Genomic DNA, 14,379 nt, shown 5'->3' with positions numbered 1-14,379 from the left:
AGGTCTTATAGCCACTGCAGTTACACGGCACTTCCAGTTGGCATTCCACGATATTACTAGTGATTATAAACGCAACGGCAGTGATTAGATTCATAAACTGTTTAGCCGTTCTGACTGTGGAGCATTTAATAGACTACATGCTCCTTCCTCACTTGTTTGTTATGCAGTCCTATTCTCATGTTAGAGTAATCTCATGTCACGCCTGCCTGAGGAACAAAGTGTACTAATGCTTTGACAAATAATATTACGAGAAAAATAAGCTCCACAAAATTTCTACACTTTAAAGAAAAAAAAAGAACTTCATGCTAGGTGATGCTGTTTATTGTCACTTTCACTCAAAAAGAGGACTGATCCAAAATGGAAGCTATTTTATTACAGTTAGAGCAGAACAACAGCTGCTCAGCTTCAGAACTGATGCATACACATGAAGTGTACTAACGCAAGTCAAAGAGATCTATAAATTTACATTTTAATTTTAATTCCTATTCCTAAATTAAGTATTATTCCCAAACCCATTAAAGTCTATTCAGAAAACTTCTGAATTATACAAATAGACACATCAGCATTCCATGGGAAATGTTACCACATAGCGTGATGTTATTTCGAGCAAGACTTAGGTCACTCCAAACCTCAGTACATAGCTGAAGGGTGATTAATTTAAAAGATTCACCCTGTCGGACCAAATTATTGCAGATGCTTGAACGTGTACTGAAAAAAGAGAGAGCGTGCAGATCAGGCAGCATCCACAGAGAGAAAGCAAGCTAACACTGACTCTTCAGTCAAGATTAACCTCATGTGCAAATTGTTGCAAACTAACATTCATTAGTTACACGGTAACTTTAAAATAAACAGTTGCTTCCCCTTCATTGTAAGTCTTTCAAATGAGCTGCTGCAACAACAAAAACAGTTGCTGGAAAAGCTCAGCAGGTCTGGCAGCATCTGTGAAAGCAAAAAACAGAGTTAACGTTTCAGGTTCAGTGAGGAAGGGTCACCAGATCAGAAATGTATACTTTCTTCTTCCTTCACAGATGCCGCCGGACCTGCTGAGATTTTCCAGCAACTATGTTTGTGTTCCTGATTGTAAGCATCTGCAGTTCTTTGTTTTTTTTTATTGAGATGCTACAGCACATGGTCTCAGTCATTTAAGGTTAATTTTGTCACAGCTCTTATGTTGACAAGTTGCAAGGACATGTCAGATGATATTGTGATCATGTTACTGGGCATGAACGGGACAATGGAACTATGAAATACCTTTCTTGGAAACAATGTCCTGAGCTGCAAAACAGCGCACACAAACCTGGCTGTCCAAGTAGTAACACTGTTCCACTCACTGACAGACCTAAAATATCACAAGAAATCCAAGTCATCAACCAGCTTCTTCATTTCAGATGCATTTCTGCTGATGAAGTTCCTTGTATCTTGGGAGATCTTTTCCAACCCAGCTTCTTTGAGGGCTGCCATATATTCTTCGTTATTCTGAAACAGATCAATGCTTTTACTTGTACCATGATGCAGCTTGGAGTGATAAACAAACAAACCTCAATTACAGATACACAAGTCCCAGATGTATTGTTAGAATCCTATTGTACAGTAGAATATTCAAAACAAGTGAACATGTTATTTGAAGCTAAAGAAACAGCAATCATATTTAAGTTTTAAAAAAGTGGGGAGGGAGAGAAGGGAAGGTAGAATAAGAGCATTTAAAAAACCCACTAAGCAGGCACAATTGAGGGCATTCCAAACAGTTAAATAACCATTTCAGTTAAGAATCAGTGCTCAGGTTTCTTTTTGCTTAGAGTCACATTACAATACACTTGTAATAAACTCCCATTCCTTATACTCTAGTAATGGCAAGTTAATGTGGCTCTATAGCAAAGCACAGCTGTTAAATGCAAATGCACAACAAAAAGAACAAACTGATTTCATATGATAACCAGCCAGAACGTCCAACTGTTCAGAAGTTCCTTGCTCAAAGGCAACTTATGGCTGATATCAAAATTTAATATTTCCTTCACAACATATCATGCATTTCGGTACTAGGAAAGCAAAGCTTGACGTCACCAATTTATATAATGGACTTCATAATGCAGAACATGCATTCTGCTTAAAAATACTGAAGCTTGACCCACTAGCACCCTCTCATGCAGAATAAACTGCTCTTCTGGAAAGTTGGTATTTTTGTGATTCTGCCCTTGACTGCAAGGGGGAAGAAAAGTCAACGTGTCTTTTTAGCAATATTCTTACCTTTGGCCTGAAACCTCTGCCATATTCATAGATTTCAGTTCCAGGAAATACTGGACCTTTGCAGAAGAGCTCTTCCAAATCACTGGCAATTTTGTGCAACATTTCTTCTTCATAGGCAAATACTGAACCATCCTTACCAGCGAGGATGACAAGCTGAAGCCCTGGCGCCAGGCATGGATAACTTTCAATCATGCCCAAGACCACCATATCCATTCTCTGGGGCAAATAGAGATCTTCCCAACATTTAAGCAGGTCAGGCCTTCCCCAGTAAACAGTATCATCCAGGCCCCCAATTACTAGTGGAATGTCCATTGGCAATTTCACAGCCTTTCCTCTATGAAGATTCACTTTATCTGATACCAGTTGCAAATATTTTCCACCTAAAAATGAGAAGTTAAGTATAATGAAATCCATTGCTTACTCAATATGGTACAGGCAAGCAATTTAGAAATATTTCAGGTTTAGTGAAATCGAGCTATCCAAATCTGGTTAGGGCAGCGACTGAATAACTACAGCTGATTGGAGATGAAGAACCATATAGACAGCAGGCTTCATCCAAAGCCATTTAAAATGGATAATTAAAAACTCCTGAATGAACTACAAAGCAGTCATTTTGCATAGACCCTGATGACAGCAGTAGATTTAACAGCCAGCACAACATTAAATGAACAAGGACGGGTATGCAAAAGCTGTACTAAAGAATGAATAGAAGTACACTAGGTGGGTGGGAGAGAAACGAATTAGCAAACCAGCCAGATGTGTCAAGTTAAAATGAAACTCCCATGAAAAACCAGGATGTGAACTGACTCACTACTAAATCAGTCAGAGACAGGCTGCACTGGAACATGAGCAGGGACAAGGGGTTGTGAGATATGATGACAGAATTATTGAAAAACCTTTAAATTACATCCTTTTACAATACTCCAGTGCTTCAGATTTAAAGTTACACAAACAATATAGCTTCCTCAATTTACAGTGCTAAAAACAAACAACTTAGCTCAACTTTAATACTCTATCAAGGTATCTACATGACTGGCTCATCTCAGTGCCTGAATTTAAAACCAAAGGCAATTTTTAACCGCATAACATTTAAAAAAAAGACAAAGTCAATCCCACTTTAATTAACATTCAGTTATATAGGGGAAGTACTTTACCTGGTAAAAGCCAAAATAACTACAGATGCTGTAAATCAGGAACAAAAACAGAGGCTGCTGGAAAAGCTCAGCAGGTCTGGCAGCATCTGAAGAAACATGTCAGCTCCAGTTATCCTTCCTCAGAACCAGGCCCAAAACATTAACTGATTTTTCTTTACTGATGCTGCCAGACCTGCTGAGCTTTTCCAGCAACTTCTGTTTTTCTTCCTGAAGTATCTTACCTGGTTTCAGTCCGCGAAAGTCTTCATAACATTCACCCGTTCCCAGCTCTGTGACCTTTCTAATATCATCCAACCTAATAAAGAGCATCCAAGTCAGATAAATTTACATATGCAACACTGACTTTAAAGAAAAACTACTGTAGGAGTCAAATGTTTAAGTTTATATGCGTAATACTCAAGGCAGTGAACTGATCAATGCAATCATGATCACAAAAGTAATTGAGATTCTGAATAGTAAGCAAACTCTGTGCACAACAGCCTCACTGGAGATTGGGTCAGCATAGGGATATCACAGCCATTATAGAAGCATGGCTCAGTGAGGGACAGGATTGGCAGCTTAATGTTCCTGGGGTATAGATGCTACAGAAAGCGAGGCAGGAGAGGAGAGGAGAGGGAGTGTTGTTTCTGGCTAGGGATAACATTAGTTGTACTTAGGGAGAACACTCCTGGGAGATCATCCAATGAGGTTTGTGGATAGAACTGAGAAATAAGAAAGGGATGACTGTGTACTATGGGTGCCCAAACATCATTACCCGATTGTCTCCAGCTGACCAGTCAACACTGGTTTGTGCACAGGAAAGTAGTGGCTGACTAACTTGGAAGTGTTTTTTTTTTGAAGAGGGTGCAGAGAAGGTTGATGAATGCAGAGCACTCAACATTGTGAAATATCTTACTGAAGTACACGTAGACAAAGCTCTGTATTGTGTACTGGTTAGTGATGTTAGATCACAAATGATCCAGGGAGAGCTAACCAACTGGATACAAAATATTCTTGAAGGTAGGAGTCACAGGATGGTAGATGTTTGTTTTTCTGACTGGAGGCCTGTGACCAGCAATGCGCTGGATCCACTGCTTGATATTTATACAAGTGATGTGGATGTGACTAGAGGTGGTTCGGTTAGTAAGTTTGCAAAGGATACTAAAGTGGTGTAGAGAAGAGTGAAGATCTTTATGTCTGAGTGTACAATGGAACCCTGATCAAATATGCCAACAGGCCGAGGAATGGCAGATGGAATTTATTTAGCTAAGTGTGATCTTAGATAAAAGTGAAATAGACAAAAGGGTCTACTTCAATGCTGCATGATTCTCGATCTATGGCTACATTTCCTTTGTGTTAACAGCAAGGCAACTGAAAACAAAACAAGCATAACCAAATCTGTCACTTTTGCCAGAAAAAGGCCTTGGGTTCAGCTGCACAGTCATGAACCACCCACTCACTCAAGATAGCAAGACATATGCTTTTATTGGTGACCCACTGGATAAAAATATCTTTTGGCATACTGAGGTGACATATCATTTCATGTGAATAACAAAAACAGAACACTTACCATTTTGGTTTCTCAGGAAGATTCAAGTAAGCTGACTTTAGAGCAGCTTCCATCTCTAGTCACGTGAACTGAAGAAAATTCCAAACAAGAGAAATTAAATTTAGTATGTTTCCATGTGCAAGAGCACCAAATACAATGCCAAAAATTAAATTTCTCCTTATCTTTAAGGAAATTAAGCATTACAGGGAAATAATCCAAAGCAAAGAATGGTTACCAGCAGAAATGGTGGGTTGAGGAGTCCTAAAGGGTGAAGGTCAAATTGAAGCAATTTAAAGAGTACAGATACTAAATAGATAAATAAGTTATATTAATTTGCTAAATAATAATTAAATCAGTTTATGCACAAAATTTCAATCCACCTTGGGAAGAAGTCTTTTTGAACAATTCCTGCATACTTTAGCCTGGATTTATCAATATTAGCAGGCAATAGCACCAACTACCTTTTTAAAATTTAGATTTTACCCGGATTACAGTACTGGAACCCAATTAATGCAATGATTAAAAAAGGTAATTCCATGTCACAATAGAGGAGTAGGTCAATGGGCCCCCTCAAGCCAGCTCCATCATTTAAATGGATCTGGACAGGTCCAACACCCCTCACACCCATGCCATTTCTCCATAACTCTCAATTTCCCCTTGGCTCAAGATCTGCAGTCTTAAATATACACAAGGACACTGTCACCACGGCCATTGGCAGAGTTCCAACCCTCAAGAAATTCTTGTCTTAAGCTGGCATGCATTTTTACGTTTAAGTAGTTTCTATTTTTGATTTTAGGAGAGGCAACCAGAAACAGCAAAGTGCTTTTCTATCTCTCTGCTCTGCCCAATTCACTTGCAAAAAAAAAACTAAGTACAAAACAGGGAGCTTTGATAGCCATTATTTTAAAAGGTTCATAAAACTTGGTGTTTTGAAACCATGTTTTCTAGGCCAAAAGATCAATTATTTCCGTCCCTGGAGGAGAAGATATTATTCACAGGAGAGGTTGGAAATAAAAAGAAGTGTTCAAGCAAACAATTCAACTCATGACCATCCCCACAAAGTAAGTGGCAAGAAATCCAGAAGCAGGTGCCGTAGGAATCCTCAAAAGAAATCTGGTATTGAGATTCCTTTAGAATTCCAAAACACTTGAATTTACATTTTATCCAATGCAGATGAACGCAAATTACCCATGTCCTTAACTTCTCACCAGTAGTTTTTTTTTTAAAACAGGCAATACAACTAATTTCACAATTTAAACCAATTTCAGAATTTCTAAAGTTTCACCAACACTACTCAAAATGAAAGACAGCTTTATGTAGTCATGGAGTCATACATTTCCCACTTGTAGAACTTAGCTGGGACAATACAGCACGCGGCGTTCTTCAGCACAGAATGGTTGTCTAACTTTTCACATTGACCAACTGGAACAATTTAGATTCCCTGAACTCTGTCAGCACAAATAGTGTGTCTCAAAACAAAACCCCAACCTCCGAATAGGCTTATCTCCTCACACTGAAGATCCCATTTAAAAAAAACTGAAAAAATTCCTACTTTTCATCCCCACACGTTGGAACAGGTGCTTTCTGTTTCAGTCTTATTTAGATTATGCCTTTTCATAAATAGATTGAACCCCTCAGCATTTAAGAACTCCAGCAACTTCTCATTTAAATTCATCTCATTGGCCATGCCTCTGACTTGAGCCTTCTAACTGCAAACACAAGCCTAATATCTTAAAGAGATAACAGGAACTGCAGATGCTGGGGAACTGCAGATAACAAAGCGTGGAGCTGGGTGAACACAGCAGGCCAAACAGCATTTTTGGAGCACAAAAGCTGATGTTTCGGGCCTAGACCCTTCATCAGAAAAGGGGGAGGGGGAAGAGGGTTCTGAAATAAAAGGGGGGGGGGGGAGGGGGAAGGCAGATCGAATGCGGAGAGGGGATAGATAAGCGAAAGGAGAGGTGATGAAGCCTGTAGAGATGGGTACAGGTAGAGAGGTAGGCGGGGATAGGTCAGTCCGGGGGCAACGGACAGGTCAAGGGGGCGGGGTGAGGTTAGGAGGAGGAAATGGAGGAACGGCTTGAGGTGGGAGGATGGGATAGGGGAGAAGAAGAACAGGTTAGGGAGGCAAGGATGAGCTCGGCTGGCTTTGGGATACAGTGGTGGGGGGGGGGAGATTTTGAAGCTTGTGAAATCCACAGTGATACCAATGGGCTGCAGGGTTCCTAAGTGGAATGAGTTGCTGTTCCTGCAACTTTCGGGTGGCATTGTTGTGGCAGTTCAGGAGACCCAGGGTGGACATGTCGTCGAAAGAATGCATTGGAGAGTTGAAATGGTTCGCGACTGGGAGGTGCAGTTGTTTGTTGCAAACCGAGCATTGGTGTTCTGCAAAGCGGTCCCCAAGCCTCCGCTTTGTTTCCCCAATATAGGGGGGAAACAACGGGTACAGCGGATGCAGTATACCACATTGGCAGATGTGGTGAACACCTGCTTGATGTGGAAAGTCTTCCTGGGGCCTGGGATTTGGGTGAGGGAGGTGGTGTGGGGGCAAGTGTAGCACGTCCTGCAGTTGCAAGGGCAAGTACTCCCCCTCGCATTCCTTCGATGACATGGGCCTCCTGCAGTGCTACAATGATACCACCTGAAGGTTGCAGGAACAACTCATTCCACTTAGGAAGCCTGCAGCCCAATGGTATCACCATGGATTTCACAAGTTTCAAAATCTCCCCTCCCCTACTGCATCCCAAAACCAGCCCAGCTCGTCCTCACCTTCCTAACCTGTTCTTCCTCTCACCTATCCCCTCCTCCCACCACAAGCCGCACCTTCACTGCCTACCTCCTAACCTCATCCCACCCCCTTGACCTGTCCATCCTCCCCAGAATGAGCTGTCCCCTCCCAGCCTCCCCACCTATACTCACTTCTACAGGCTCCATCCCCGCCCCTTTTTCTAGATTAGATTACATTCCCGACACTGTGGAAACAGGCCCTTCAGCCCAACAAGTCCACAGCGCCCCTTGAAGCATCCCACCCAGACCTATCCCCCTAAAACCCACACACCCCTCAACACTACGGGCAATTTAGCACAGCCAATCGACCTTGCCCGCACATCTTTGAGTATGGGAGGAAACCAGAGCACCCAGAGGAAACCCACAGAGACACGGGGAGAACGTCCACCCAAGACTGGAATCAAACCCAGGTCCCTGGTGCTGTAAGGCCGCAATGCTAACCACTGAGCCACCATGCCGCCCCTTTAACTTGTCTGTCTCCTCTCCACCTCCCCCCTCTCTCCCTATTTATTTCACAACCCTCTTCCCATCCCCCTTTTCTGATGAAGGGACTGGGCCAGAAACGTCAGCTTTTGTGTTCCTAAGATGCTGCGTGGCCTGCTGTGTTCATCCAGCCCCACACTTCGTTAGCTCTGAGCAGCTTTATGGCTGCTTGTTCACCCTCGGGTTGTCATCAAACTGCGCATGTGCGGCACACCCTCGCTGCCCGCGCGCACACTTTGCCCGGACAAAGGCATCCGCCCCCCCCCCCCCCCCGCCGCCGCCGCAACAATATCACTCAAGTAAAAAGTGACAACACAATGCAAGAGGACGGCAACAGCAACGAGAAACGGTGTCCAAAGCACACCGGCCAAGCAACTGCCCCAGAAATTACAAGAAAAGGTTAAAAAGAGGTTTTTAAAGAAGAATCATACTACCTGACCAGGTATACCGAACAATAACCCGAATTTCAGGAGTAACGCCGGAGCCTTTGAAGCTCTGAAAGCAGAGACACCTTCACACCGTACTCTCGCTCCCAGCGCTCACTAGATAAATGGCGACGTCAACCGAATTCCAGCAGCGTCAGCACACCGGAAGCAATGGATCACATGACCGTCTCCCTCGTAACCGCCCCGTTGCGCACCTTGAATAATACTGACAGTACGGTATGTACATCAATTCACACTGTATATCCTCACAGTAAACACTCACCAATTCACACTGTATATCCTCACAGTAAACACTCACCAATTCACACTGTATATCCTCACTGTAAACACTCACTTATACCAACTCTCACAAAAACACTGCAAATCCTCATTGTGACACCCCATATGCACCAACTCACATTTGACACTGCGGTTGTGAGGAAGGATCACCGGACCCGAAACATTAACTCTTTTTTTCCCTTCACATACGCCACCAGACCTGCTGAGCTTTTCCAGCAACTTTGTTTTTGTTTCTGATTTACAGCATCCACAGTTCTTTTGGTTTTTATACTGTAAATCCTCACATTATCACACTGCACATACACCAACTTACACATAACACTGCAAATCCTCACATTGTCACACTGCACATACACCAACTTACACATAACACTGCAAATCCTCACATTGTCACACTGCACATACACCAACTCATTACAAATCCTTACATTGTAACACCAATTCACCCTCCAAATCCTCACATTGTGACAGAAAATAGAAATTGCTGGAAACTAGCTCAGCAGGCCTGCTGGCATCTGTGGAGAGAAATCAACCGATATGTTAACTCTGATTTCTCTTCACAGATGTTTCAAACCTGCCGAGCTTTTCAAGCAATCTCTAGTTTTTGTTTCTAATTTACAGCATCCACAGTTCTTTTGATTTTGCTCCCATTGTGACATCCTCTGCATACTATCACACACTCAACACTGCAAATCCTCACATTGTCACACACCAACTCATACTCAACACTGAAAATCCTCACATCGTAATATCTTGTGCACCAGTTCACACAACAAATCCTCACTTTGCAACATTCCATATGCACCAACTCACACCCAACACTGCAAATCCTCATTGTTACAGCTCACATTCAACCCCCTCACATTACAGTCTAGTTTACATCCTCTATGTTTTCAACATCGTTGCTTGTTACGAAGCTAATGGATCAGTGATAATGAGAACTGCAGATGCTGGAGAATCCAAGATAACAAAGTGTGAAGCTGGATGAACACAGCTGGCCAAGCAGTATCTCAGGAGCACAAAAGCTGTGCTCCTGAGATGCTGCTTGGCCTGCTGTGTTCATCCAGCTTCACACTTTGTTATCACGAAGCTAATGCATGTTTTGTTTTTAAGTTCAGACCTCTGTGTAAACAGCTGTGGCACTAATTTGCCTAAAATAAAACAAAGAACTGTGGGTGCTAGAGATCTATAAGAATCGAAAATCAGTTCTGAAGAAGGGTCACTGGACTCGAAGTGTTAACTCTGCTTTGACCCCACAGATGCTGCCAGACCTGCTGAGTTTCTCCAGCAATGTGTTTATTTAAGGAATGTGCTTATTTTAATGATCTGATAAGAGGCATTCACAGGAAGGATAATTGTGTCCATACAAGTGAGACACGTGAAAAGTGGAAACATTAATATGAATTGAAAATGTTGATAGCTTTCAGGCAGGCCCACTGAGAAAAAAGGAGAAAACAAAACTTTAACCTTTCCATAAAGTTTCAGTCCAGACCTACTGAACGCCCTTAATGGTTCAGGCCATTTCAGTTTTGTTGCACCAAGATTGATCTGAAAGTGGAGCCAACAATCATACGAGTATTTATCATTTAATAATAATGAATATGCATTTGTGAAATGAATAAAGTGAATTACTGGTTTTATAGCGATTGATTAGGGGTGAGAAGGGTCCTACTGCCGTATATGCATCTGGTTCACTTTAACAAGTATAGACATGAAGGGCTGAATGGTCTCACTATGAATCTAAGAAGGTCACAATTCTGAATTGTCAACTTCTTTTTTCTCCCCCCAGACGACGAACTGTTCAGACCGAGTGGAATTTCTGAGTCAATGTTTATGATCATCCCAGCAGCTAACAAAAATGTGGGCGGGGCAAAGCCAGTCCCCCTCTCTGTCTCTGCTGTTAAGTGAAGCCTCTGACTTCGCCATGGCTAACTTGCTCAGGCGAGTGCAGGGATGTAGTTTCAGGCTCTGGACAAACTTCAACTCGTTCAGGTTTCCAGAGTCGTGTTTAAACTCTGGACTGCGCTAATATCAAGTTTCAAATAAAATATCTCAAATGAAAATGATTGAGTCCAAGCAATAAACACCCGCTGGGGAACCGCACGGTCATGTGATGCCTCACTTGGGAGGTTACATACGTTCCAGTCATGTCTTGGTGTCTCCAGGAATTAACTTCTAATCTTCCAACTAAAGCAGAAGCAAGAAAAAGCGATTTCTTCATTTTCTTCCTCTGCTCTGTTTTAACTTTTTAGCTATATTGGAAATGGGAAAAAGAAGAATAGAGTAATAACAGTCAAGAATCAACAGTCAAGTTGTTGATTTCCACTTTGCATGGGAAGTCATGCCAGCAATGTGGAGGCTCAAAATGTCGGGTGATGTAGATGGGAAGCAATGTGACTAAAGCTCGAAAGTGTTGCTGGTAAAGTGTGGTCCAAAGAATACTCCACCATTTGCGCAAATAAAGTATTTAGAACACTTAATGGAATGTTATTTATAATGAGGGAATTGAATAGAAAGCTACGTTTCCATTACAGGTCAAGGTGTACGTATTTTTTCGCTATACCTCCCTCCCCTTCATGGACATCTCTGTCTCCATCTCCGACAAACCTACTGACCCCCATAGCTATCTCGACTACACCTCCTCTCACCCACCCACCTGCCTGCAAGAATGCGATCCCTTGCTCCTAATTCATCCGCCTCCAAACATCTGCTCCCAAGATGGAGCATTCTACTCACTGACGTCATCCTACTTAAGGACTGCAACATTGCACCCCCATCCACACCCCACACCCTGGTGATCAAAAATGCCCTCAACCACATCTCCTGCATTTCTCACACTTCTGCCCTCAAATTTCCTCCCCTGACAAAAATAAGGAGAGATTCCCCCCTTGTCTTTATATACCACCCCACCAACTCTGCATCGAAAACATCATCCTCCGCCAATTACACACCTGCAATCCGACCCCATGACCAAAAAGATATTTCCCTCCCCACCTCTATCTGCCTTTTGTAGGGACCGCTCACTCTGCAACTCCCTGGTCCGTTCCACAGTCCCAACCAACTCCACCATTCCCGGCACCTTTTCCCTGCAACTGCAGGAGGTACTACTCTTGCACCTACACCTCCCCCCTCACCCTCATTCAAGGCCCAAAATAAACTTTCCAAATCTGACACCTGTACATCCTTCAACCAGGTCTACTGTATCCATTGCTGCCGAAGTAGTCTCCTCAATATCAGTGAGACGGCGCTCACACTCAGTGACTGATTCACGGAGCATTTGCACTATCTGCTATAATCAATGCCACCTTCAGGTTGCCAACCATTTTAACTCCCCTTTCCTTGGTGATGTGTGTATTCTGGGCCTCCTCCACTGTCACAATGATACCACATGTAAACTGGAAGAACAACACCTCATATTCTGCCTTGGGAATCGACAGCCCAATGGCCTAAACGTGGATTTTCAAAATTTCCTCATTCCCAGCCTCATCCCATGTTCAACCCTCCTTCTCATCTCCACCTCCTTGACCTGACACCACCTGTCCATCTTCTCTCCCACTTATCTGCCCCCTCCCATCTCACTGGCCAATCCCCACCACTCCCTACCTGCACTCACCTATCACCATCCCACCTACCATCCCCAGCCCCATCTCCTCCTCCCTCCATTTATTTCCCAGCTCCCTTGCCCCTCCCCAGTCCTGATGAATGGTCCCAATCTGAAACATCAACTTTCTTGCACCTCTGAAGCTGCCTGACCTGCTGTGTTCCTTGAGCTCCACACTGTATTGACTCTGACTTCAGCTTCTGCAGTTCTTGTGATCTCCAACCTTCCTGGGATCTCTGCCCATGTGGGAAATGACCCCACTGCTGGTGTCACACTATATTGTGACCAGCCATCTAGCCAACTAAGCTAACCAATATGCTTATTTCAGACCACCATGTATAACTGATGTACATTGGTCTTATCCATGGAAGGCTGTAAATATGTTGAAAGCACTTCAGAGAAGGCTTACTAGATTAGTGCCTGGAATACTGGATTGTTTTGGAAGGAAAGGTTGGATGGGAAGGGCTTGTATCCATTGAAGAGTATGGGCAACTTGCTTGAAATATGCCACTTTGAAGGAGCTAATGTACCTTCATCCCTAGGTCTCTGTTTCACAACACTCCCCAGGGCCCTACCATTAACTGTGTAAATACCGCCCTGGTTTGCCTTACCAAAATGCAACATCTCATATCTAAATTAAGCTCCATCTTCCATTTCTCAGCCAAATGGCCCTTTTGATCAAGATCCCACTACATTCTTAGACAACATTCACTGTCCACTACACACCAATTTCGGTGTCATCCGCAAACTTGCCTCTTAAATTCTTATCCAAATCAATTACACAAATTACAAACAACAGTGGGCCCAGCACCAAGGCTGGTGAGACTACATTGTCAATGCTGCACAGAATTTTGTTCTCCTTGCCTTAGAGTGTGCAGGGACAATACAGACTCACTAGGTAGCTTCCTGGGATGAGTTGCCCTTGTGGGATAAATTGACATGACCAGGCCTATATTCTTTGAGAAGCGTCATCTTGGACTCAAAATGTTAATGCTGTTTCTCTTGGCCACAGAATCTATCAGACCTGCTGAGTTTCTCCAGGACTTTCTATTATTGTTTCAGATTTCCAGTATCTGAAGTATTTTCCTTTTACAATATTCCTGAGAGTTTAGCAGAGTGGGAGCTGGTCAAATTAAACATGTAAAAGGAGCTTGGATGAGTAGATGTTGGTAAGATTACAGAACTAAACACAGTCATAGAACAGGATATCCAGCCATTTAGGACTAAGATGACAAGAAAATCTCTCCTGAGAGGCTAGTAACTCTCTTGAATTCTCCATTCCTCAAGAACTATGGATGTTCTGCCCTTGGCTATACTCAAAGAGATTGCATTCTAAGGATTTCATGGGCTTGTGAAGGGTAGTGCAGGAACGCCAAGTTGAGACAGGGTCAGCCACCATTTTATTCAATAGTCGAGCAAACAAACAGGTGAATGGCCAGCTGCAACTCCTATTTGTTGGTTATTAGGACAGCCTTTAGAGTACTGTGCACAGTTCTGGTTTTCATTTTCTAGGGATATCATCATGGCCAGGGGGCATGAAGATAAAACCCAAAAACCCCTGTAATCTGATCTATAGTTTCCTGTTTAACTTTGGCTCTTTCTTTAAAAAAAAGGGCAAACTTTTGCTGGGCTAAAGAAAAATGACTGGGTCTGATCACTTGATTACATTTTCAGACACTTCTGTATCATTTACCTCCACTCCTGTCCTCCTTCATTTCCTGGATACTGGTTTGGTTGGAAGCAGCAAAGTTATTCTGATCAGAGATAATGGGAACTGCAGATGCTGGAGGATCCAAGATAACCAAGTGTGGGGCTCGATGAACACAGCAGGCCAAGCAGCATCTCAGGAGCACAAAA

At 42.9% G+C, this 14,379-nt stretch overlaps 1 protein-coding gene and 1 long non-coding RNA gene across 2 annotated transcripts in view; one reads left to right on the top strand and one right to left on the bottom strand.

Moving 5' to 3' along the window:
- Positions 1-305: 305 nt before the first annotated feature.
- On the bottom strand, positions 306-8,798 carry LOC125463579 (uncharacterized). The gene is made up of 5 exons (XM_048555002.2): positions 8,631-8,798; positions 4,948-5,015; positions 3,620-3,693; positions 2,245-2,624; positions 306-1,476 (listed from the first exon to the last, which is right to left on the bottom strand). The coding sequence occupies exons 2-5, from the start codon at positions 4,998-5,000 to the stop codon at positions 1,348-1,350; spliced, it is 636 nt and encodes a 211-aa protein (XP_048410959.1). The 5' UTR covers positions 5,001-5,015; positions 8,631-8,798; the 3' UTR covers positions 306-1,347.
- LOC125463580 (uncharacterized) overlaps positions 8,462-14,379 on the top strand; it is a 27,692-nt gene continuing 21,774 nt past the window's right edge. The window contains exon 1 of the long non-coding RNA XR_007249863.2: positions 8,462-8,858. This is a non-coding gene — a long non-coding RNA (uncharacterized LOC125463580). The remainder of the gene's footprint in view (positions 8,859-14,379) is intronic.

Source organism: Stegostoma tigrinum, chromosome 22 (assembly GCF_030684315.1).
Source record: "Stegostoma tigrinum isolate sSteTig4 chromosome 22, sSteTig4.hap1, whole genome shotgun sequence".
NCBI lineage: Eukaryota > Metazoa > Chordata > Chondrichthyes > Orectolobiformes > Stegostomatidae > Stegostoma > Stegostoma tigrinum.
This window is presented reverse-complemented; position numbering and strand designations above follow the sequence as displayed.

Coding starts and splice junctions, on each gene's coding strand:
- LOC125463579 (XM_048555002.2), bottom strand. CDS start 5,000: ATGGAAGCTGCTCTAAAGTCAGCTTACTTGAATCTTCCTGAGAAACCA. Junction 3,694..4,947: donor CTTCCTGAGAAACCAAAATG/GTAAGTGTTCTG, acceptor GCTCTTTATTAG/GTTGGATGATATTAGAAAGG. Junction 2,625..3,619: donor CTTTCGCGGACTGAAACCAG/GTAAGATACTTC, acceptor TCTCATTTTTAG/GTGGAAAATATTTGCAACTG.